The 22,744-nt window shown below is 41.2% G+C and overlaps 1 protein-coding gene across 7 annotated transcripts in view; it reads right to left on the bottom strand.

The window, feature by feature from the left end:
* KLF12 (KLF transcription factor 12) overlaps positions 1-22,744 on the bottom strand; it is a 249,059-nt gene that overhangs the window by 25,651 nt on the left and 200,664 nt on the right. For all 7 annotated transcript variants that reach the window (XM_075046077.1, XM_075046072.1, XM_075046076.1 and 4 more), the window contains one exon: positions 1,327-1,484. In XM_075046077.1, the coding sequence (XP_074902178.1) occupies positions 1,327-1,484 (158 nt within the window). The remainder of the gene's footprint in view (positions 1-1,326; positions 1,485-22,744) is intronic.

The raw sequence follows: 22,744 nt of genomic DNA, 5'->3' as shown, positions 1-22,744 counted from the left end.
GAAGATATGAAGAAACTAGAGTAATTGTCCTGGAGGGAAATGTAATGAAATTCCCAGATCACCAGAAAATTTCCACTGTTTAAGGAAGGGACTCTTACCTTACAGAAATTGGTTTAGTAGGGGGTATTAGGACGGAGCCTTGTTCAGTATTCCTCTCAACAAAAGTCCTACCAACCAAAAGACATATTGGAAAGAGTGATGGAGACGTGGCCTCATGTGAAATGGAGAAGCCATCACTTAATTTTTTAAAATAATATCTCATACTCTTTAGAGTACATCACACCACAGAAAGCGCCAGCAGATTCTCAGCAAAGAACAACGTGCTACATGCTGGATAAACACCATCTTTTCTCCAAGGAGTTACAAGAATGGTGAACTACATTAAGAGCAGAGAGATCAATAAATTTAATTTAAGCAAATCAGCAGCAGAGCAAGGAACAGCACTGAAACTCAGAGCGTTCTGTCCACTGCCTTTCTAGCCATCCAAGCAATCCCCTTTTAAATTGTTCTCGGTGACTTCAAATTGCTGGTGAGTTTATCCACAATAAAATTACAACAATTACACATCATTGCTTCAGCTACCCCTTACATGCCTGTCACATAGTCTAATAACAGCCCATAAAGTTAATAAGGACACCACGTATTGATTAAGTGTTAAGTAGTATCATCACTGAATGGGACCCAGCTCATCAAGGCACCTCTTCTGCATCTCTGTTGTAGGGACCTAGTGCAACCTATTCTCATATAATGACCGACTTCCCTCTGCAGTATGTGGTAGGTGCCTCTGAAAGCCTCCAGAAAGAAATACTGAGGTCTTGAGTTTACCCTTGAATTGGACTGAAGGCATTTAGTGGCACCAAGCAATTCAAAGGCTACATCTGTAAAAGCAAATAGTAGCTCAACAGGAGAAGATCTGTAGAGTGAAAAAAATGGTGCTGAAGATCCATGTCCACACTATATGCTCTTCTTGATGGTTTTCTTTGGACTAGCTCTGGTTAGTCCCAAGCAATGACCACCCATTGTTCACTGAAGCACAGTAGGTGTGTCCCTGGAGGCCACTTTTCTGTTTAGTTTCATCTGAAAGGAGCCTGGTTTGTGCTGACATCGGTCTTGTGCTGTGAAGTGGGGATCACAGGGAAGTTCAATTCAAAAGCACACTCTTGATCTGCACCAGAACACCAATGCTGGTGCACTTGCAGACATATCTGTTAATTAGGTACAGGCCTTTGGCTCTTAATGTAGGATAATGAGTTCAACAGGTCCTAAATTAGGCAGAAGGGAACCTGCTTGTCTTAACTACAGTATACAGTGCCAGCAAAGTCTTACCTGTGTGCGTCCTCCTGTGAGCCTTCAGGTGGGAACTTTTTGTGTATACTTTGTTGCATCCCTCAAAGTCACACCGATGGATGCGCCGCTTCCTGGAGTCTGGAGACTCGGACCTTCTCTGACGCCTTGTGCTCTCAATACTGAATGGTGAAATTGAACTAGAAGACAGAACAGAAGCAAAAAAATTAAGAAAGAGCATGGTGTATATCCTGGGTCCCAAAAGATCAGCTGTAATGTATCATTGTGCCAGAAGTGACCTTAACAATTAATTAAATACTTCCTTTTCTACAATGTAGTCCACAGCACATATTTGAAACAATCTGTGCTTGAACTAGAGTATATTTTGCAGCAAGAAGTAATTGAACTCTTGATTTAGAAGTGCTTATTGCCAGAGAAAACACCACGATCCTTGAAATACTGCTCCAATAATGAAGTAGCCTGACTTTATCTGAGCTTTATTTCTATTTTACATGTGTCTAGATGCAAGTGCACTGAACCCTGCTTTCTAAACAACTTTATATATAGCCTCCATAATTTCTGTTTGACAAATTTAAATAGATAAAAATCCTGAAACCTTTTATGGAAAGTGTTTCCAGTACCCAGATCTGGACTATGGATCCTCAAGTTTGGCCAAACACCTGTTGTTTGCTTGCGTACAGATTGCTAACAGATCCATATCACCCTGCAGCAGCGATTTTTCCATTTCCTTATTTAACAATTCTCAATCTATCACCTGCAAGTCAATGAATTTTACTTCCTTTTAGACCACTGATAAATAAAAAGTTTATTAGCACAGGGCCAGTGAACAATCCCTACAGAAATACAAATGGTCATCAAAGATACTCCATTTACAGCAACGTCCTAAGGTCTATCAGTTATCCTAATTTTAAGCAATTAAAAATATAATGTTGAAGTCACATTGAGTTTCTAAATACAGTGCGTACTGAGGCTAATACTTGAAGAAAGCCTGCTACAACAATGCACTTGCCTCAGTTAGATAAACCTGTGTCATAAACTATTATCAAGCTGGAATACCAAGATCCAAACCCTCATTGACTTCCATTAATTATATTACCCAGCAATAAATCATTATTAATTGATCGCCTTATCAACCCCATTATGGTTATACTGCACAGCAGTCACGTTCACCTACAGCTATAGTAGCCTGTTTAGCTACTTTAAGTACTGGAACACCATTGGCCTTCTTCAAGTTTCTGGGGCTTCCCCCACATTCCTGGGTTTACTGACATTTAAGGTAAATGATCTAGAGATTCGTCAGCCAGCTCTTTTAAACTCTTAAAGTTCTCAGTTCTCCTGAAAGAATTTGTGACTGTCATATGAAAATGAATCAGAGGAAAGAAACTGGATCTCATCACAAAAAGAAGCACGAATCTTTGGGGAAGCTAAGATACTGAGAAAGGCATTTGAAAGAACGACTGATGTTGATGCATCTGCTGAGAAGCTCCTGTGTCAACACCAATCTGCAACGTTCTGTTACAATAGCCACTGCTGTTACAGCTATAGCTTTTCTGGAAAAAAACCTTCACTTTTAGAGATTTCCAGAATTTGCTGAGGACTATTTATATTGGGTTAAAACTTTGCATAAAGCATCTTGCACTGTTAGCATGTGATTTCACTGGTGTTCCAATTCTCTGCATTACAAATCTTTAAGCCTTGAATTAATGGTAGTCCAAGTGTCACATTTTTCTTTTTGTTCAAATATTTTTACAGTACAACCCTAATTTAAAGCAATATTTTTAAAAAAATGGTGTACTCTCTTTCTGACAGCCCTCTTTTTCTCTTAACACTTGATATATATTCATATTTAACCTTCAGGCAAAGAGATTTTCCAGATTAATTATTTTTGCCTATAATACAATGTGTGTAAACAGGTGTGCGGGGAATTTCTGAAATGGAAAAAGAAATGGACAGACAGTCATAATATCAACATTAACTAGCAAAAAGTAGTCCCTAAGAGAGTAAGACACATCAGCACTAACTATGTGACAAGAATACAGATATGTTTAGCTGTCACAGAAATGGCTTAGGAATTGCATGTAAGCATCTGCATCTCAGGGCAAATAAAAGTCTTGGGTTAGATGATTCACTGAGAACCGTCTTGCTACTCCAGGCTTTTTTTTAAAATATCCCACCAGCTAAAATAAAAAGCAAACATGTAAGTCTGTTCATAAAGCTCAATACTGAAGGTACAAAATCCAGTGCTCAAGACCAGAAAATCTTTATCTTTAAAAATAATATCTGTGCATCATTTTTGTGTGAATATGATTTATGAGCCATCTTAAAAGCTTATTTTGTAACAGGGCATTCAGATCCTGGACAGTACAGCGAGTTTAAATGGGAGGAGGATCAAGCTTATAAGGCTGCTGCAACTTCCAGCCCCAAGACAAAGCAAGCCTTAAGCAGAGTCAGCACCTTGTAAAAAGCTATTTGTCATATACAAGAAAGTGACCTCGTTGTTGGGAACTGCTCTGTGCTTTCCCCGGTCTTTGTACAGGAGAGGGTGGCATAAAGCAGTACCACGAAGGTGGCACACGATCAGTGCTGCTGCTTCTTAACTGGATTGTTCCCTCTTTCTAAAATGCAAAGCATCCTACCTATTCCACGCCAGGGAAAATAACCGAGTAAACCACAGAAGGCGACGTGCATTGCCACCATCCCCTGGGAGCTTCACAGCCATCGCTTGCTCAGCGTTACCAACAGCTGGAACCAGCAGATGTAACCTCATGCCTTCCCTTTGCAGCAGTGCAGGTCGAATGACAAACTAACCAGCAGAACAGACTCACGTGGCAAGTGAGAGCACATCTCCAAGGTGATCTTCCTCTGCCACTCTAACTCCCATGGCACAGGGGGACCCCACAGTGCAGACACGCTCACTGGTGGAAAAGGAGCCAGATCCTACCTGATACCACCAGCTTTGTTTTAGCCTTACAAAAGCTGTGTGACTTTTAAAAATGGTGTGACTTTTAAAAATGGAGATACCACAGGAAGCCCTAAAAAGAGCACAAAGCACTTTTTTGAGCTTCCTGAGGTTAGTCCCTCTCACAGTAACTTTCAGTTGATTTGCTGATGTTCTTTCCCTTGGCCACAGAGCAGTGAAGGGACACCCTCCTTTTTTGCGAGCAATTTCTACAAAACACCCTCACTGACTACACAGACATAAAAAAAGTCCTCAAAACCATGTTTGGGGCCTTTTAAAGGCCATGGGAGTTCTGCCAGGTGGCTCTGGTCAGCACAGGGCTCCAGCAACTACTGTTTGATGGCACCACAGTGGACAAAGACTTTGAGAATGGACATGACAGGGAACTCACAGGTATTTATTTTTTTTACTGAGTTTTTTCTTTTTGTTTACAATGTATTTAAAATCACATAAATTAAATAAATTAAAACAACAACATATCGTAGCAGCCTCTTTTGACCATAGGTGTCCCTCACAGACTGCCCAGAGTGAAGACCTGAAAACACGTCAGCAGCCAAGAGCTGCCAGGGTGCCCAGACCAGGAGCTGCCAGTTCTCCTGTTAATGGCCAAGATCTCAGTCAGCCTTTAAGGCTCAAGGTGGGGTTTAGCAACAGGACTGACACCAGATGTAACATCCCAGCAAAACTGCAGGATGCCTCAAATTACTGCCAATACACCAAGTTTGAAAGAGAAATTAACAAAGAAGAAAATTGGGTTCTGACCTGTCAGGTGGATATTTATTTATTTGCAGTTTGTTATTTCTAAAAACTGTAAAATTTCTATGTTAGTGTAAAAACTGTGACACTAACAGAAATCCTGGGAGACTGCTGGCTCCCTCCATAAGCAGCTGCAACACCTGTGCTCAGTACTTGCTCATAGGGGGAAAATGAATGAAACCAATGTGAGCATTAACAGTGATTTACAAAACTTCAGCTGTGTTATTTCCAGCTAGAAGTGAAAACATGCATCTGCAACTCACGCATGGCCAATTGCTTGTCTTTCTGATGAAAAAAAGTCTGCAAAGTAAAACAAAGACTGGGGCTTTGCCGGTAGATGGCCATCAAGTTCTGCTGAACATGATCTGCGCTGCATGTGAAGGGGATTAAAACAACCCTGTTAATGCAGGATTATTTCTCCTTTCTACGGTTGCTGCCCATGACCTCCTAGGTGTTTCGCCTCTGTTCTACATACAGACTGTGAAAGGCCCTTAGGATATGCAGTAACACTGTTAAACGCAGATGTACCAGGTCTTTTTATACCAATCCTGTTGTCTTCTAAGCAATATGCAGAGCAGAGCTGCCCGGGGAGCATGGCATGTTTATTAAAGCCTTGAACTGTGCTCAGTGCTGCGACACGCCAACAACATGCCATGCAGTGACAAGTTGCTGCACACTGGCTGCTCCCCACAAACAGCCTGCTCATGTGCTCTCACCCTGTGGCAAACATGCAGCGTGTGGGCCACCAAAGGACGAGCTTCCTGGTGCTGCCAGCAAGCTGGGCAAGAGCTGGCTGACACGGCCAGCATGAAGCTGATGTGCAGCCAGCCACGCTTTGCTCCTTGCTGTACAAACCCAAACAGCGTCGCAGTGTTGCGTTTTTGTCCTTGTGATTGCCGCCTTTACTCTTGCTTGGCCCCTCCGCTATGAGCTCAGACTCTTTGGTTATGTCTCCTGCCTGCCTCGCAAAAGACCTCATGGAAAACACGCTGACCCAGGGCAAACAGGTATAGACCAGCTTGTGTTCAAAGTCCCCCACACCTTACCATACGTCCCTCCTTCATAGCATTCAGAATATACTACCTTCTTCCCTAGCTGGCCCTGTAGTTAAACAAGGGACTTAAGGGTGCACCTTAACAATAGTCTACGGCTGTGAAAAACAGACATTAACTTCACTTCGGGGTGAGACCCAGGCACATATCAGCTGTGTCTCCTCCATGCTGGCTACCACGAGAAGGAGAAACAGACTGGGCTCAGTCCCATGTGGCATCTGCTCAGCCCGGATAAGGGGCTTGGCAGGCCAGAGTGTGCCCCACAAGGTGGGCATAATGCGAGCTGTGGCCCTCTTGTGTTTCTCAGGCTCTGGGCTGTTGAAGGACATGATTTGGCTAAGATAGCACACCAGGACAGTCCTGCTCCAGTTGCTTTCCCTTGAATTGGCACTGGCACTTGTCTGACTGCAGGGAGACAGTTCAGGGACCCACAGTAACGAAAAGTCAATTCTGCAAAAAAAACCTGAGCAGCTTGCTTGCTTTTGCTGGTTTAACTCCCCAAATAGTGGAGTCTGCCAAGTACCTGCACTGACACATGGGATAGGATGGGAACCTGTGTCCAAGGGTTAGGCGTGTGTCATCACCCCCTTCAGTGGCAACTAGCTGTGATTACCACCAATGCTGCAACTTCCATGGAAATTTAGAATTTGTATGAAGAAATCAAGAATGTGGACATAAGCAATCAACACAAGGAACAACTGGAAAATCCAGCTTTCGCTCCACAATGAAGCTTATTCTTGTGATACTTGTATATATAACACACACAAAAATAAACACATAAATGGATAGGCTGAAAGCAAAAACTGGGAGATATTACCATGCTAAATACTTAGGAGGTGACAACATGCCTTGGCAATACAGGATAGAACCAACAGGCCAACATTCATATCTCACCCTCAGGCCAATTTTGGACGTCCAGATATTTACAGTTTTTCTTTGGTTTTAAAGGGAAAAAAGATATAAATATACAATATTCAAATATAAAAATAGTGTATAAATTTAGCAATGTGAATCTTTGCTTTATGAAATACGAAAAGCTTCTGGGCCAACCTGTCAGTCGTAGCAACTAAAACTGCAGGCAAATGAAATAAAAGCAGAAAACTAGAATATCACATGTCTGCATTCAGATGGTAATGAGCAGCTGAAGAAAATCCTTGGACCTCCAGCATTTGCTCAGCAATCAAAGGGAACCTGGGCTGCAGAAAGAAACATCATGGGTTTGGCCACTTAGCATTTACAGAAAGTAGAGCTCTTAAGTGAATAACTATGGGCGCTAAGTCAAGCTTTCTCCTTTATTTTTGAAAATCTTGGCCTTTGGATCCAGTGGTGGGACAGCATCCCCTGAGCACATCGAGCAGCACGCTCATGCAAACCCACAGCAGCTGTCTGTCCTCCTTCGGGTGAAGTAGGGCAGTAGTGACCGCAAGCAGCTCACAGAGCAGCTCCCTGCAAAGGACAGTCAGAAGCAGAGACGACCGCTGTCCCAATGCCTTTGCTTGGCTCCTTTGGCACATTTCTGAATCGAGTGAACATGTGCACAGCAGCACACCACTCATTCAGCGAGCTAATCTCACTTACGATAAAGTATCTTCTTTCTGTTAAGACCTTCAAGTTTCAAATGCTAACAGGCATGACATGGGTACACTCTGCGTTTTTGAAAAGGGGAATTGAACCACGTTTCCCAGTCTCCAGCTCTCAATTACTTTCTTTTGTAGTAGCTTTTCACATAACGTAATTGCATTTTCTGATAGCTCGTATAATGTTACCTTCCCACTCAGGATATTGGTGAAAGTATCCTTATAAACACCACATATTAAACTGTAAAGAAATACGATATGGATTATTTTTCATTACAGTTTATAAAACTTCACCTAGTAGTGAGATGCCAAAATCATGCTATATAAAAACATAGTAGTTTTTTTCTTTAATATGCCTAAATATCAGTGTAGACTCCTGATAAAGTCCTCCCCTCAAATATTTAGTCACTGCTTTTTTTTAATACAAAGTTTCTACTGTCTCCTGTTCACAGACTAACAGATGCACATGCATATATACATAAGTATTTTTTCTCCTCTTTGATTCTTAGATTCTAATTAATATTTCATGAAAGGTAAACAGCTGCCTTAGGAATGTTAGACATTAGAACATATCAAGCAGTACTTAAGGTGATCATAAAAAGAAAATACATACTACTCTTTTATTAGTAATTTTATTATTACTCTTTTATTAAGTAGTTACTTCAATCAGTGTACTTTAAGGTGATGTTATACTGGAAATTATACTTTTTGTCAAGAAAGAAAGCAGGAACTTGGCAGCATACACAAACAGTACACATATTAAATGGGAAAAATCACATGGATAAACAAGACACAGATAAGACATGATTTGAATACATTTGGTTCAGGAAGTGCCTGAGCTGGAGATGGTGGGAAATCGCACTGGGAGCCGACGGCGGTAGGAGCATGGTAAGTTTGCCCTGTTACGCTCTGTCCTAGGTGTCCACTGCTGGCTGCTGCCAGAGGCAGAGTCCCGGGCAAGAGGATCCTCTCCTGCGGCTCCATTCAGCCATTCCTGTGCTCTTACATCCCTGTCCTGGGTGGCCAGCAAACAAATACCCTACACATCTCTGACCACAACTTCATCTGCAGTATTTATTCCTGCTGAGACCAGCTAAAGTTACTTGAACTGTTGAGCTGCCTTGTAATACTCAAGTGTGTTACAACATCTCTCCGGCTGTGGTGGAACCGAAAGCACGACTATACATGAAACAAACTTCTGGCAGAGGGAAAGAGCTTTGGGGTCTGCTAGGAAAAGCACTGATGTCAACCATGGCATGCATCCTTACCTAAATTATCCATCACCTCCGTTATCAGCTGTGTTAAGCTGAGACATGAGAATGAGACAGTTGCCTGATCCTCCCGATCTATGTTTGTGCTGTGGGACCCAGGAGCACTTTGCACTCTTAGAGCAGTGCTGTCCTGGGGTGTATCCCAGCTCCATTCTGGGCTGAGACCCAAGTACACACCACATTCTCCTCTTTCACGCCGTTCTTCTGTCCTGGGTTTCTAAGGAAAGGAAGCGGGGCCAGGAAGTATCTATGACATGCTCCAGCACGTCCCCAGAACTGATGACTGGAGGACTGGTACTGCAAAGCACACTTCCGATAGAGAAAACCTATAAATCAAGCCTATGATGAACTCTGGAATGCCACTAAAAAAAACCCCAAACTTACCATCTATTTTACCCTTATCATTGACCAAGAAAATTTTAGCCTGTAGAGTTATTGTGTAAAAAAGCAAAGGAATTACATGTTAAGTATCTTGCACATAAGCATTGCCTACATAATTAAAATGTTTATTCCTGGTTTTGGGAAAGTTCACGGCCATATGACAACTTGCACCACCTGCAGATCCTGCTGTAAGAACCAGAACCTGGGCCAGCCTCTAAGCAGAGACAAACTTACTCCTGCACAACAACATCCAGCCATAGCCAAGCATGGGCAACAGCAGCTCATGACCAGTGACACCCCTACTGAATTACTGGGCTGCCGCTTAACAAAGACAAATTTCACATTTCTCTTAACATGGCAGGACATACAGAGCTTGTTTCTACCTGTAAAAATTTTAGAAACATTTGACAGTAAGGCTATGATGTTTCACACATGGACAAAATACTTTCAGCAATTTTAAACAATTCTGCTTCATTGCTCTCTGTCTTTCCCTTGGTTTGGATACGTGGACTCACATTAGGTGAGACACTTGTCCTTATATTTTGCCATAGATTTCGAGATGACAAATGACAGTGGTTGTTTAAATCTGTTTAGGAGGTATTTTTTTCTAACACATGCAACATACAGAAGATGCATGGCTGCATCACCAACAATTTCAGCTTGTCAGGACAGCTGAACACAGTGCATAAGACTCCTCTGGATGCCGAAGCCAACGTTAACACCTCTTTTTGTAACATGCTGCATTACCATGGAATAAAGAGTAATAGAAAAACTCAGCTGGGCAGAGACCTATCAACCTTCTGCTCAGCAGGGTTAACTTCAGAGCTAGATCAGATTGTTCATGGCCTTGTCCTGTTGAAGTCTGAAAATGTTCGAAGGTGGAAGAAAATGGGTCTCTCTGGGCAACATGTTCAGTGCTCAGCCACGCTCATGTTCTAAAGGGAATTTCTAACGAATGCTCATTTTTTCTAAATAGTTCCTACATAAATGTTTATATTTATAAATACAGATATCTACACATTATAATGAAAGATAACCAAGTGACCATGAGCTAATGCAAGTCTGAATTTTTTTTTTTTTTTAAAATTAGCATACTTTGCTTTAGCCCAATGGTCATCTGAGCTGAAGGGGAAATCCATGAAAATAAGGAAACCTCAAGCAGTGGGGTAAACGTATCTTCACAATGAACTTGCAGATGGAATAAAGTACATGAGCAAAGGACTGTTCTTTGGATCTGAAGACGTCTTCCAGACGTCTTCCATTGTACGTCTTCCAGAAACCCTGTATGCCAAACGTGTTTGATGCACGCTAGTTCAGGCCTGGGAGCCGAACCTGGTCTAGCAGAGAAAAAGCATCTTATTTCACCCCTTCCTTTCAGAGCTGGCAGAACAGCAGTGATCATTCACAAGATCTCTTAACGCACCAGCCGTCCTAATGCTCCTTCCAGACGGAGGCTGCATCAATGCCGAGTCTGTCCTTTCTTTTTTGTACCCTTTTAGAAAGAGCAGAAAATTGGGTAACTGAGTACCTCCAGCTCAGCTTTGAGAGCACAGGGCCCTGCTTTTTACCTTTCCTGTTTCTTTCTGATTCATATTTTTCCTTCATGTTTTTCTGGCAACACATATGCAAACAAGCTACAGCAATACTGGTATTCTCAGCAGAGGAAATTAAAAAAGGGAAATAAAGACTACTCTGTTGGAGACAGAGGTTGAGCTGAAATTTCCAGCATGGAAATTAGATGAGCATGTACATATTCACGTCTTTCACCTTTGTTCTGGTTACCTGTAGAAGCAGCACAGACACTTTACTTACTAGTGCAGGACTCCCTGCACGTTGTACCTTGCTTTCCAGATTTTACTTTCTTCTCATATCTCTAATTCTGATTTCTCACACCTGTGCAGCACAGTAGTCAGTCCCAACATTTGTACCATGATGACTCTTGCCGGTGCATCCACCTCTTCTTGTTGGTCAGACTAACAAATGTGGAACTGATGACCGCAGTGGTGATTAAAAATTCCCTCTTCTGTATCCTTAGCTGACAAAATTGTCACATAATGTCTTGCCAGGTCAGTGACATTAAATGAGGACATTGCATCCACTGGGACTGAAGCTCATGTGAATGACCTTTTCTTCCTTCCTTTTCAGAAGGTTTATTATTTGTAAGTTACATATTTGATTACCCTGGATACCCACGTATAACGCAATTATGGGTGTTCATCTGCCATATTCTGTGTCACCAAGCAGATTTTGGTAACTGCTAAATAGTTGACTCCATTGAAGTGTACACTTTGGTGCTTATATATATGTAAAGATAACCTGCCACCCCTAATAGAATGTCACCTCAAAACCCCAATTTTATATGCCCCACAGCCCTCTAGAAGCTCCCTCAGCTCTAGAAGCTGAGAATATACATCGCAAAGAATTAATCTATTGCAGAGATAAAATAAGTATCATACCTATTTGATCTGGCTAGGAAAAAAGGGACTAAATAATTTAATTCATTTGGGGACAAAAAAAGTTACTGAGCACAAGATCATACTTCAGGGATCTGGGTTTCTTTTTCTAAAACTACTTTCTAATTGATAAAGTTTAAGATTTATGTTTGGGTTTTTTTTTTTCCCTTCCAGAGCACCCTCTCCTATTGAAAGGAATTTTTTACAAAAGAACATAAGAAAATATTCTATAAATCAAAATTGTTACTATACCCCAGAGGCCATACAGATTGTGTTACCAAGCATTTTCATTATCAATGAGGAATCCTGATGTATTTATGTTATACAAGAAGCTAGCTTTTCTATTCAATATGCTAACTTGTACCTGGCTTTACAGTCTGGCATGTTGATGAAGTACCTCTTAATTTAGATTACGAGATACTTGCTACACCTTTTTTGCTGTTTTGTGTTTGCAAAGCAAAATAAGTACAGTGAGGTCCAAATCCATGAACAGAGTACTAATACGCTACTGCAATATGAAGAAACCCCACTACGTCTCCTTGCATCTGTGGTTTTACACACCTACTTATAATATAGTCTCACCTGAAAACCAAGCAATGTTCTGGGCTTCACTGGGTCCAGCTCCTCTGGCTCTTTTCCCAGGAACTGCAATTTCTTTTCTCTTCCTGCCTTATATTTTCCTTCTCTCTTCCCTCAGACTTGCTGCCACCTCCCCAGCTGGGATGTGCCTCTCTAGAGAATCACAGGGCCAGGTTTTGTCACTGAGTAAGATATTTACATAGGCAGAAATTTATATAGTTGCAGTATCACCATATTTGCTGGTATCTGTAAGATTTCTAGTGGCTTCATCTGCACACCGCGATAGAAAGCGTCCTTGAAAGTTGTAGAAATCACTCGGCCATATAATTTCTGAGAAAGAGGAACCCATGACTACCATCTACGAGCTAGAAGAGTTACGCTATCTTTTTACTGGCCTTGCACAGATTGGTTGGACCATGTGGGCAACCATTCCTTTTCTTCTTTCCATCGCTGAAATCAACCTGATTTCCATCCAGTGAATACTCAGTCTGCACTCTGAGTAACTGCAGGTAGGTAGAGTCTTCCCACTTGCAATTAATCAGGCAACAGAGCACTTACCTACTTTTCACACATACCAAAAAGGCAAATTTCTACAATTCCTTGTTTATCTTTACACCAGTTTAGCAGTCAAAAAGATATCCAGCTTGGATGTGTGCCTTGGAAAAGTCTGGCACAGCTGCCATTGTCTTCAGTGGAGTCAGACAAATGTTCTCCCAACAGAAAAAGGAAACCAGAGTATTGTGGATTTCATGAATCGGTCTTCTTAACACTTTCTCACCAAGGCAGCACTGTTTACGATCTCAGGTGCTCATGGGCAGGGCAAGATTTGATTAAGAGCAAAATTTCTTCTGTAGGCAGACTGCATATGGCCTTAAGGTACATTTTGTACTAAGAAATCTAAGGAAGTATGTCTCTAACAGATCTGTTTGTCACATCAGAAATTGCTCCATTTGCACTCAGAGTACAGTCTATATTCTTCAAAATAATTACCCCATAACACTTTTTCAAGAGCATTGGTTAGGCTGGTGGCCAAACAGCTCCAGTACTCTGGGCTTCACTGGGTCGAGGTGGCTGTGTGGGCTTGCTCTCAGGCTCCTCCACTTGAACAATGAGGTGGTTCTCACTGTGGCTATTCCCTGGTCATAAAAAACTACAGATGCCTTTAGGATAACAATATTCTTCTTTAGAAAGGCAAGAACAAAATCGTGATGACTTTTTGTCATCAAAGTAAAGGGTCAAGATTTCACCCTATGCACGCTCTAGCCCTGCTAAGGCAAAATCAGACTGAGGACTTGGCTGGTTGTGTTAACTGTCACTTTGTATGTGAATTTATAGGAAAGTTCTCATGCAAGGATTTAAACTGGGTAAGATTCAAATGAAGTTGCTTCTTCAGATTTTTGAAATGTGACACAATGCGTTCTCCTGATAAGGAATGCTTTCCCACTGGCTAAAGGGTATATGCCTCCCTTTGGGATGTCAAGTATTCAATTATTTGAGGGAAATTATTCTGCTATTTCCAACAGACATTGAATGTTTTGTTCAGAAAAGGATAAAAGCATACAAAGTTGAACAAGCTTTGCAACTGTCAGATTTTTGACCCAGCTCTTCCCTAAACACTTGCAACAGGCAAAATTGTATATTTGCAGGCTTTATGAAATAAATTTTATTTAACTTCATCCCACAAGAATTATTTAGATAAATATTTAGTAACAATGCTACCCAGCAAAAGAGAGAGAATTCACAGTCATATAGTTTTGTAGTTAAATGAACACTTTTTCACAGGGGGTTAAATAGGCACTCTTTTCAGATTAGCACACTTTTTCCTTTGATTCGAAAATACCTCAGGGAGGAGGGAAGGAACTCAGTTTCCATCCATGCAGAAACATCACCCAGTCACCAGCAGGATTTCTTGCAGATGCCTTAGAAACGCATATCAGACCTCCTTCATCTGCATGATACTCCTTGTCCTATTTAGTGCTAAAGAGTATTTCTATGGCCTTGTTATTACTTGGTGTACATATTTTTTACATTACTCTCACTGTAATTTATTTTCACACTTGGAAGCATGTTCACATTACAAAGGAAACCTTGCGAAGGAGCAAAGTGGATCTGTCTAGCTGCTCTCTGAAGCTGGCGCATCCCTCCTGACTGCATCTCCTACAACGCTGAGAATCAAGGGATGATAATAACAGGCCACTCTGTTCACCTTGCTAATTTATGCATGTTGCTCATTAGCGCTCTGCCAAGCATAGTTTTTAAGTCCCAAAGGTAGGTCAACAGATATCAGTGGCTAGAAAAGAGTGCTCTGAATTTCAAGCATCTTAAATGTGTGGTCAGGAGCACTGGTCTAGGACCCAGCGGTCCCTTGGTTTGCCACAGGTTTCCTGCATATATTAGCCCAAAGCCAGTTGTGCTGAACCAGGATCCAGTTCATTCATTTCTGGAATTTCTGAAAGCACCAGTCTCCCAAATCTTCACCAACAGGATGTTTGGTTTAAAAACTTAAATCCACATCAGGACTTCTTTAGTTGTACTTTTAAATTAAATTTCCTTTTTTTTTGGGGGGGGGGGGGGGGAAGGAACACAGCCCCCCCACCTTCTGGATATTTTCCCCTTCCAAATCTACTAAAATCTCTGCTTATTTACTATCTGAGATATTACAAACAGTATCAGTCACCAAATAAAGCACCAACCAGTACTGCCAACATAGTAATTAAGAACAACCGGCGTGCTTACACTCAAGCTTTTACTGGAGAAATCAGAGTCTGTTAAAATCTAGCAAAACTCAACCCTGCACATATGTTGTTTTGTTTTGTTAAATGGGATGGAACATACCAGAACTTTAAAGATCAAAAAACCCCCGTAATTTCCTAAAACATTTGGAGCCTTCGCATGCAGTAGAAAGGGATAATTATCAAAGCATTTTGCTGTCACAATTGTTCATTTGGAAGAGGCACTGAAAAAACCCAAATCCAAATCCACAACTCCCAGCACGACAGAATGACGTTGCCATAACTACAGTAAATAAGAAGTAGTGTTAGGCAGGTGGAGGGAGACATCACAGTGGCATTTGGCGCAAGGCCAGATGAGACAACCACGACCATTTCAAGTGACTGCCTGAATAAGACAAGCTAGACATCTCACCCTGGAAATGGGGTCCCGCGCTCCACATGCACCACTGAGCTGCCCACTGCTTTGGGGAGGTGTTGCTGCTGACACCGCCTGGGATGTGAGGGAGGACGCTCAAGGCACCTCATGACACCCCCCCCGAGATGAAGGAACACATTTAAGTGGGGAAAAGAGAGCAGGGCTCTTCCCTCCTACCACAGATCTCATTTCTTTGCCCCTGTTACATACTTTTATCCCATATGAGAGGGATGGAGGGAGGAGGACTGTCATCACAAACTGAAACTGGGTTTAACACAAGATCACAACTTGGACACACAAAACCCAACTCGATGTGCCCATATCTGGTTTTGGGTTTTGTTTGGTTTTTTTTTCCAAAAATATTGCTGTAGGGAAGACATTCACTTCAATTACACCCCTGAATCCTCTTTGGAAACTCCCATTTCCAAGTCCACCTCTTCCCCCTCTGCCTGGATAAGTGCAGGTCCATTTTAAGTTTTGTATTAGCCATAAAAGCAGCCAGAAAATCCCTTTCTCATTTAAGTCTCACATTTGGCATCTCAAATGCAACCCAGCTTGTTACACAAACTGAGGTAGAAGTTTTGAATACTGATAAAATGGATATTTTAATAGTAAAAATGTTAATTAAATGTGATGTAGAAGCATCTTGTGGCACAACATGCCATACAGGAGGTAGGTAGTGGATGTGGACTGGCATACCCACCCCACCGCTCGCCCCGCAACAGGCACAGAATAAAGCTGTAGTGCTTCTGTCAACGTATTTGTTCAAAGTAGCGTTTAAACTCTGTGTTCGCTGGCCAGTTATTTCTTGCTCTTGTTATGGTCTTTCCTACAAAAATGAGATGTTGGAATTTCAATATGTTTTGTGTTCAGTAAATTATACTTGTTTTCAAAACATCTTTAACCTTTTCAGTGGCCAGTAGACTGGCAGGTGGACCTCTTGTGTCTTTTCATACTAAAAGTCTGACAAACATCTTCTGAAAAAGGCAAGGCAGGCAGGAAGATAGTAGGTAAAATTACAGAATATCAGCCAAACCAGTAGCGCGTACTGCATTGCTCTCTAACACTGGGATGGTAAATCCTACTATCTCATTTCTGTGACGAAAAATTGGGCAACAATAAAAAATGGCCCAGTATTCATCTGTTTTTGTGACAGGCTGCTTACATTTCAGTCTCTGGAGTTCAAAGAGCAGAGACGTGGTTTACGTAGATGTGCCGCAGGTGAGCTTCTTTTTCTGAAGGGCTGAAGCCTAACTCTACCAATCTGAAAGCACTAGATTTAAAAGCCATTTTGAAGAACAACTCTGTTTTGAAGTCTCACATTATTTCAGAGCCCATCTTACTCAACAATACCATTTGGAAGTATACCCCAATTAAATGCACAGCTGCTCATTAAAGCAATGTGTTACATTCAAACAGTGGCAAACATCAGGAAGGAGGATAACATGGCTTAGGGGTCCAGAGTCCTGCAACTATTTCCTGGGTATCCTTAGTCCTGTCCCTTATTCTTTTTGTGGTTTAGCTCCTGATTTGAAAAGCGTGGGGATACTAGCCTTCCTCCTTTTCTCCCTCTTCTTCCCACCACCTTAGGTGTATCACCTTTTTGGGAAGTGGCTGAATCACACGCTTGTATGAAAACACAGGTTTTCCAGGCAGAAGAGTAAATGCTGTCACTAAACAAAACTAACAAATTCTAAAAGTATATCGTATAAAAGATCAAAACTTAATATCTCGTCATTTCTGACCCTGCTAACAGCCAGTAAATGCTACTTACTGTTTGCAATGATGGTTGGAGTGTGTTTCATCCTTACTGTAGGTGCACGTTTTACGCGAGTATGGTTAGGAAAAAATCCTTACTAATGCTACATGGTGATCACGCCTATGGTCCTACTTCATGCCTTTGTATCACACATGCATCACCACAGAAAATGCGAGCCAAATACTGGTATCGGATTTTTGAAAGATCTCTTAAGAAAATTAGGTTTTCTTTTTCTAAAGTAATGATTAAAAAAATCATTGAGTAAAACAGGTTTGCGATCAGACTGCTTCTACCCTGCTGGCAAACCTGCCAGAAACTGCAGGCTCCCAGCTCTGGGACAAGAGAGCCATTATTGCCCAAACGCTCACAGGAAGGCGAAGCCACTACTTCATGTTCTGGCAAACGTCCCTGCAAAAGGTGGTGCTGTGATTTATGTGCCATTCAATGTTGTTTTCAAGACATTCACTGAACTGAAGAAGCACCATTAGAATACGTCAAGCACACGTCAAAACCCATCTAAATCAACAGGGGCTCAAAATACATCATGTGCTTGACATACAATAATTGACATGTCATACTACGTTTGACATTTCAAGGACAGTAGTGCCTATTTAAATGGAGACACGGTAATATAAATATTTTTTTACTTGAGCTAACCAAAATCTAACAGGGCATCTTGGTGAAGTGCTGTTCAGTAAATATCTGGGGAAAAAAGAATTCTTTCAAAAGAGTAAAATCTCTAATGGCTCAAATTATGAAATGCAGAAGAGCCAACTTACAAGAAGGTAACTCTACTAACACATTACCACCTCAGGGGGAAATTCTGGTCACACTGGCTAGCAACCTGCTACTGATTTCCATGGAGCCATAATTTCACCCATCCCTCCTCACTCTCTTTGCATTTCTGCCTGGGTTTAGGCCTACAATTAACATTGCCCAGACTATCAGCATGACAACCGATATAGAAATATGGATTAACATGATGGGAGTACAGGGAGGCATGCACACAGCATGGGTCACGCTCTTTTTCCCTGCATAGACAAATCGCAACGTAGCAGAATTTTGAATTACATATGCTTCACCTGACACCTCATCCTCTCTCCTGGAGGCAACGGCATGGGGACATCACCAGTAATAACAAAGGTCCTACAGGACATGTTGACAGGACAAAGGGGGAGGTAGTATAAACCATCCAAAGAAGCAGCAGCCACGCAAACTACTTATAGCATGACTAGGAGATTCCTCCAAATTTAACACCCAACAAATTGAGAGCCCACTGTCTTACTTTCTTCTGATTCCCACTCATAAAGGATCCTTGGTCTTTTTTTCTCCATTTACATATTTGAAAGGAGTTTTTCCACCATATGTTGTGATGCAAAGGAAAGGTACTGGCAGAAAGTTTTTAAACTGAGGGTTAAATAGATTAAATTAATCTGCTGCTGCTGCTTTTACCTAATACTTTCATGTATAGTCTTAATTGATTCTTTCTTGTTCCATCTTCTCTCCTCTACATTTCCAAGACATGATGCTATACTCCTCTGAACTGCTGTTCAGTCAAGCCATACATATTTCACTCTTTTACTCTGTCCTCTTAGCTATCCCGTCCAGCAATCTAAGCAGTTTGGTGCTCCTCTCAGGTCTTGTTCAGATTTGTAAATGTATTGAATGAAGCACAGTTCCCTGAAATAATGCTATGTTCTCAGTGAAGAAGCATGACAATAGCATTTGCAGGATGAGACCCATTTGCTCTATGTGTAATCTAATGATGTTACGCTATGTGGATGCCATATACAAAAAGCCACTGTAAATGAAGGTGGGTGGAACTGCCAGCATACAGAATGAAGAAAGCATGCAGAAATCTAAAAACCAGGTAAATGACTCCTGTGCAGAATATTCTTCCCCTCCACATTTTCTTTCATGGAAAACTCTACATTGAAGAATGCAATTAATTTATTAATGTCTAAATGCCCAATCTGTGAGAAGATACAAGCAAACTAATCTACCTTTTTTTTTTAAACCCAGATCCTGCTCATAAATTCTGCGATGCTGATGGCCAAACTAAACAGAAATATTGTGTTAGTTTAAAACTCTATTAAACCAGAAGGGGGAAAAGGAGATTGGAGGAGGTAATCATGTTAGACCAGCAAGCAGAGAATTTTAATCCCCTGCCAAAACCCTGAAAAAGTTTTTGGTGAATCTTCTTAATTGCAGCAACTACAAAGAAAAATAGTATGAGTAATCTGTCATAAGTCTCCTTCTCCTTTCAGAGCTGTGGAGAATTGAGCAAGGTAGAGAGAAAGATACAGTGCCAGGGTTTCATTTTAGACCTCAGAATTAAATACAGAGATCAAGTAGTTCAAAGGAGATGAAGGAAAAAAGAGTTCACGTACTTTGTGAATTTAACTTCTTAATAGTTGCATCTAGGCTGCAATAACAAGACAAGAGCATACTGGGGGAAAATGGAAAAAGAGAAAACTACTAACAAATGTGAAGTTATTTTCAAGACTCAGAATAGGATAATTCAAAGAACTGAGAACAAAAAGGAAGAGTAAAACTATAAAGAGCTTTTTGATAGCCTTCTTTTTAAAAGGTGGCTGAGCAGATTTATCAAAGTGTGTGAAATGTTTGATCCTAAGCTGAACTTCCATGAAAACAGAATCATATTCCTTTCTGTTCAGCGGTCAGAGAAATGCTGCCAAAGCCATAGCAAAGGACAAAGCGCATTTTCTGATTTTAAATCAGGGAGTGCTGCATGTATGGACACAAATGTCTCTATATATGTAGCTAAAAAGGTGGCTCCCAAACACAAAGTGTGTTTACACATTTAATTGACTAAACCCAAGAGATCAAAATCTGAATAGCTGGAAATTAAAATAGTATCAAAGGAGGCTAATTGAAACATAGTTTTTTATATAGAGAATGGAAATACGTAAACTTACTCAAAATGTTTTTGCTAATTAACAGTTATATCAAGGCTCTGGAAGTAGGATCTATCAGTGATGAAAAGACATAAGGATGCTGTAACGGCAATAGGTATCTATTCTGAAAGCATAACCAGCACCAAATACTAGGGCACAGTATTTTGAGCTTGTGTATGCCATGCTGAGCCCGGCCCTGCTCTGCTCCACCTGATGGTTGTCCTCCTTCCCCTGCGCCCATCTGCAACCCACCAAGGGGAATGAAGCCATTCCACCACCCTGTAAGCTGTACATTAGGGATGGGACATTCTCATAGATTGAAGTCGGGACAGTCTGTTACCCTTTCTGCACCAAATGCCATCCTTCAAGCATGCAATGGGATTTCCAACACCTTCAGGAACTGGACAGGACATGCTGCTCTACGCAGAGGCTCTGCTGCGAGGCAGCCTTCTTCACAGTCCTTACAAAAATGCGGGAGCTTCTGCTTGCCCCAGAGCAGGAGATCAGAGGTACCTGGTCTCATCAACAAGTGTCTGCTTGCTCCTGCAAACTCAGACTTCAGTGGGATGCTGCCTTGCTTGGAGAGAGGAGGCTGGCCTTGTGCAAGAGAGGTCCTCCTCCCAGTAGGATCCATTGCTGGGTCTTCCCTTGGGACTGTGAAACTGAACAACCAGGAGCAGAGGGAGCAGCAAAGGAGAACCAGCCAAGTGAGGGCACCAAATGTGACACAGGTAAAAAGGTGTCCGCCACTGTCCCAGTTCAAGGTGCTACAAGTCTTCAAGTCGTCCAGACGAAGGTCACTAATTCTGATTTCTAATTTTAAGAAGGGGAAAAAGTGTAAAACAAACAACCAGCAGTTCTTATTTGTGATTTCTAAGTCAACAGTCACAGCCTTAACTCCAATCAAGTCTGCACTGGATCTTCTTTGCATGCCTGCCCTGCTCCCAGTCCTCCCCAGTATGCCACCACCTGGTCTGAGTGCTAACTTCCCAGTACAGTGTTAAACAAAGGACTGAGAGGCTGGAGCTGCAGAAACATCTGAGGGAAAGGAGACAAGGGAGATGAGAAAAGCCCTGTGACACTGCAGTGGGAACAGTCCCTTCATATATGCCCTTCTACACACGGGTTGCTTTCCCGTCCATACTCCCAGGATACTCTGCAAGGCCTTGCAAAAAGAATGCAACTGAGCAGACTTTTTACATCAAGCAAAAACAAACAAAAAGATGTTTGTCAGTTAAGAAGTCCTAATACAGACCACAATTCTGATAGCATCTTTACATGTACTCTTCTAAATCCAATTTGCTTTCAGTGCAACTACTTGCAGGAATACACCCACAAAATGGCATAGAAGGGTTTAAAATTCAGATCAAATGTTAAGTTGGTCAGAAAGTTAAGGAGGCCATGTCACTCCAAAAATGTAATTAATTTTTAAAGTCTAAACCCAAAGTAGGATGCCAGAGTGACTTGTTCACGTTCAGAAGCTATCTTAAAAAGGTACCCACTTATGGTATAAAAACGGAGAATTTTAAAAATGAAACATATTTTTATTCAATTAGTAGTTTGTCCTTCTAAATCTCTGCAGGGTTTGAACTCGTGAAAACCGAGTAATCTGTTTTCCTTTTCTCTGGAGAGACAGCTTAGCTTCTAACCAGCTTGGTTAGCTTCTACACACATACTTTTTCAGGTTGATCTTCATGTTACACAGTTTGTGCCCCAAATCAGTATTCTAAAGAAAGCTCAAAACCCCTCTACAACTTGACCATCAGGTGATGTTTGGGATTTAACAACATTATATTATAAAATTAAAAATTTTTAGAAGATGAAAAAAGTAAAACTTACATCTTGCTGCTTAATATTACACCATATCCACAGACATGAATGAAAATTGCATCGTATTGAGTACAACATTGAAGGGAATGTTTTCAGTCTCAGTTACCTGTACCCAACTTTGTTGCAACTTTTTATTGCCTTCTCTAAATGTGTACTTACATTAAAATTGTTGTCCTCCTTTTAGCATTGTTATTTCTCAATTTTTATATGTGATTAGAAAATTTTAATCAGTTTTAATATACCTAGATTACCTGTACACAAAAAAGCACTTACTAAAAAATCAAAAATACTTTTAGAAGTTCCCATTATTCCCACTGAAATGAAAAACAAAGAAAGCAATTCTATTGCTCTGAGAGGTTTTCCTCTACTATTGTTTTCACACATACATTAATTGAATGCCACTCTTGAAAACGCACTCAACGTTAAATCTCGACTCTAGATGGCAGCAGCCTCCTTTAGTTTTTAGTTTTCTCCTTAGTTTCCCGGCCTTTGTTCCTTAACACTCCAAACAATTCTGTACCTCCTTCTCTTCCCCCAAAATAAAGATTTCAGTGCTCCACGCTGCACAGTCTGGGGAAGATGACTGGAAGGCATTTTCACTAGAAGAAATCAGGCCATTCCTGCAGTTAAGCTACATGGTTCTTCAAAGCGTATAGAATAATTGAGGCCTAAGGTGGGAAAAAAGAAAGGAAGATTTTTCCCCTCCCCCTTCCCCTATCAGTCACCTGGAGAAATGTTAGAAAAATAGTGCTTCTTT

This window comes from Buteo buteo, chromosome 14 (genome assembly GCF_964188355.1).
Source record: "Buteo buteo chromosome 14, bButBut1.hap1.1, whole genome shotgun sequence".
Classification (NCBI taxonomy): Eukaryota; Metazoa; Chordata; class Aves; order Accipitriformes; family Accipitridae; genus Buteo; species Buteo buteo.
This window is presented reverse-complemented; position numbering and strand designations above follow the sequence as displayed.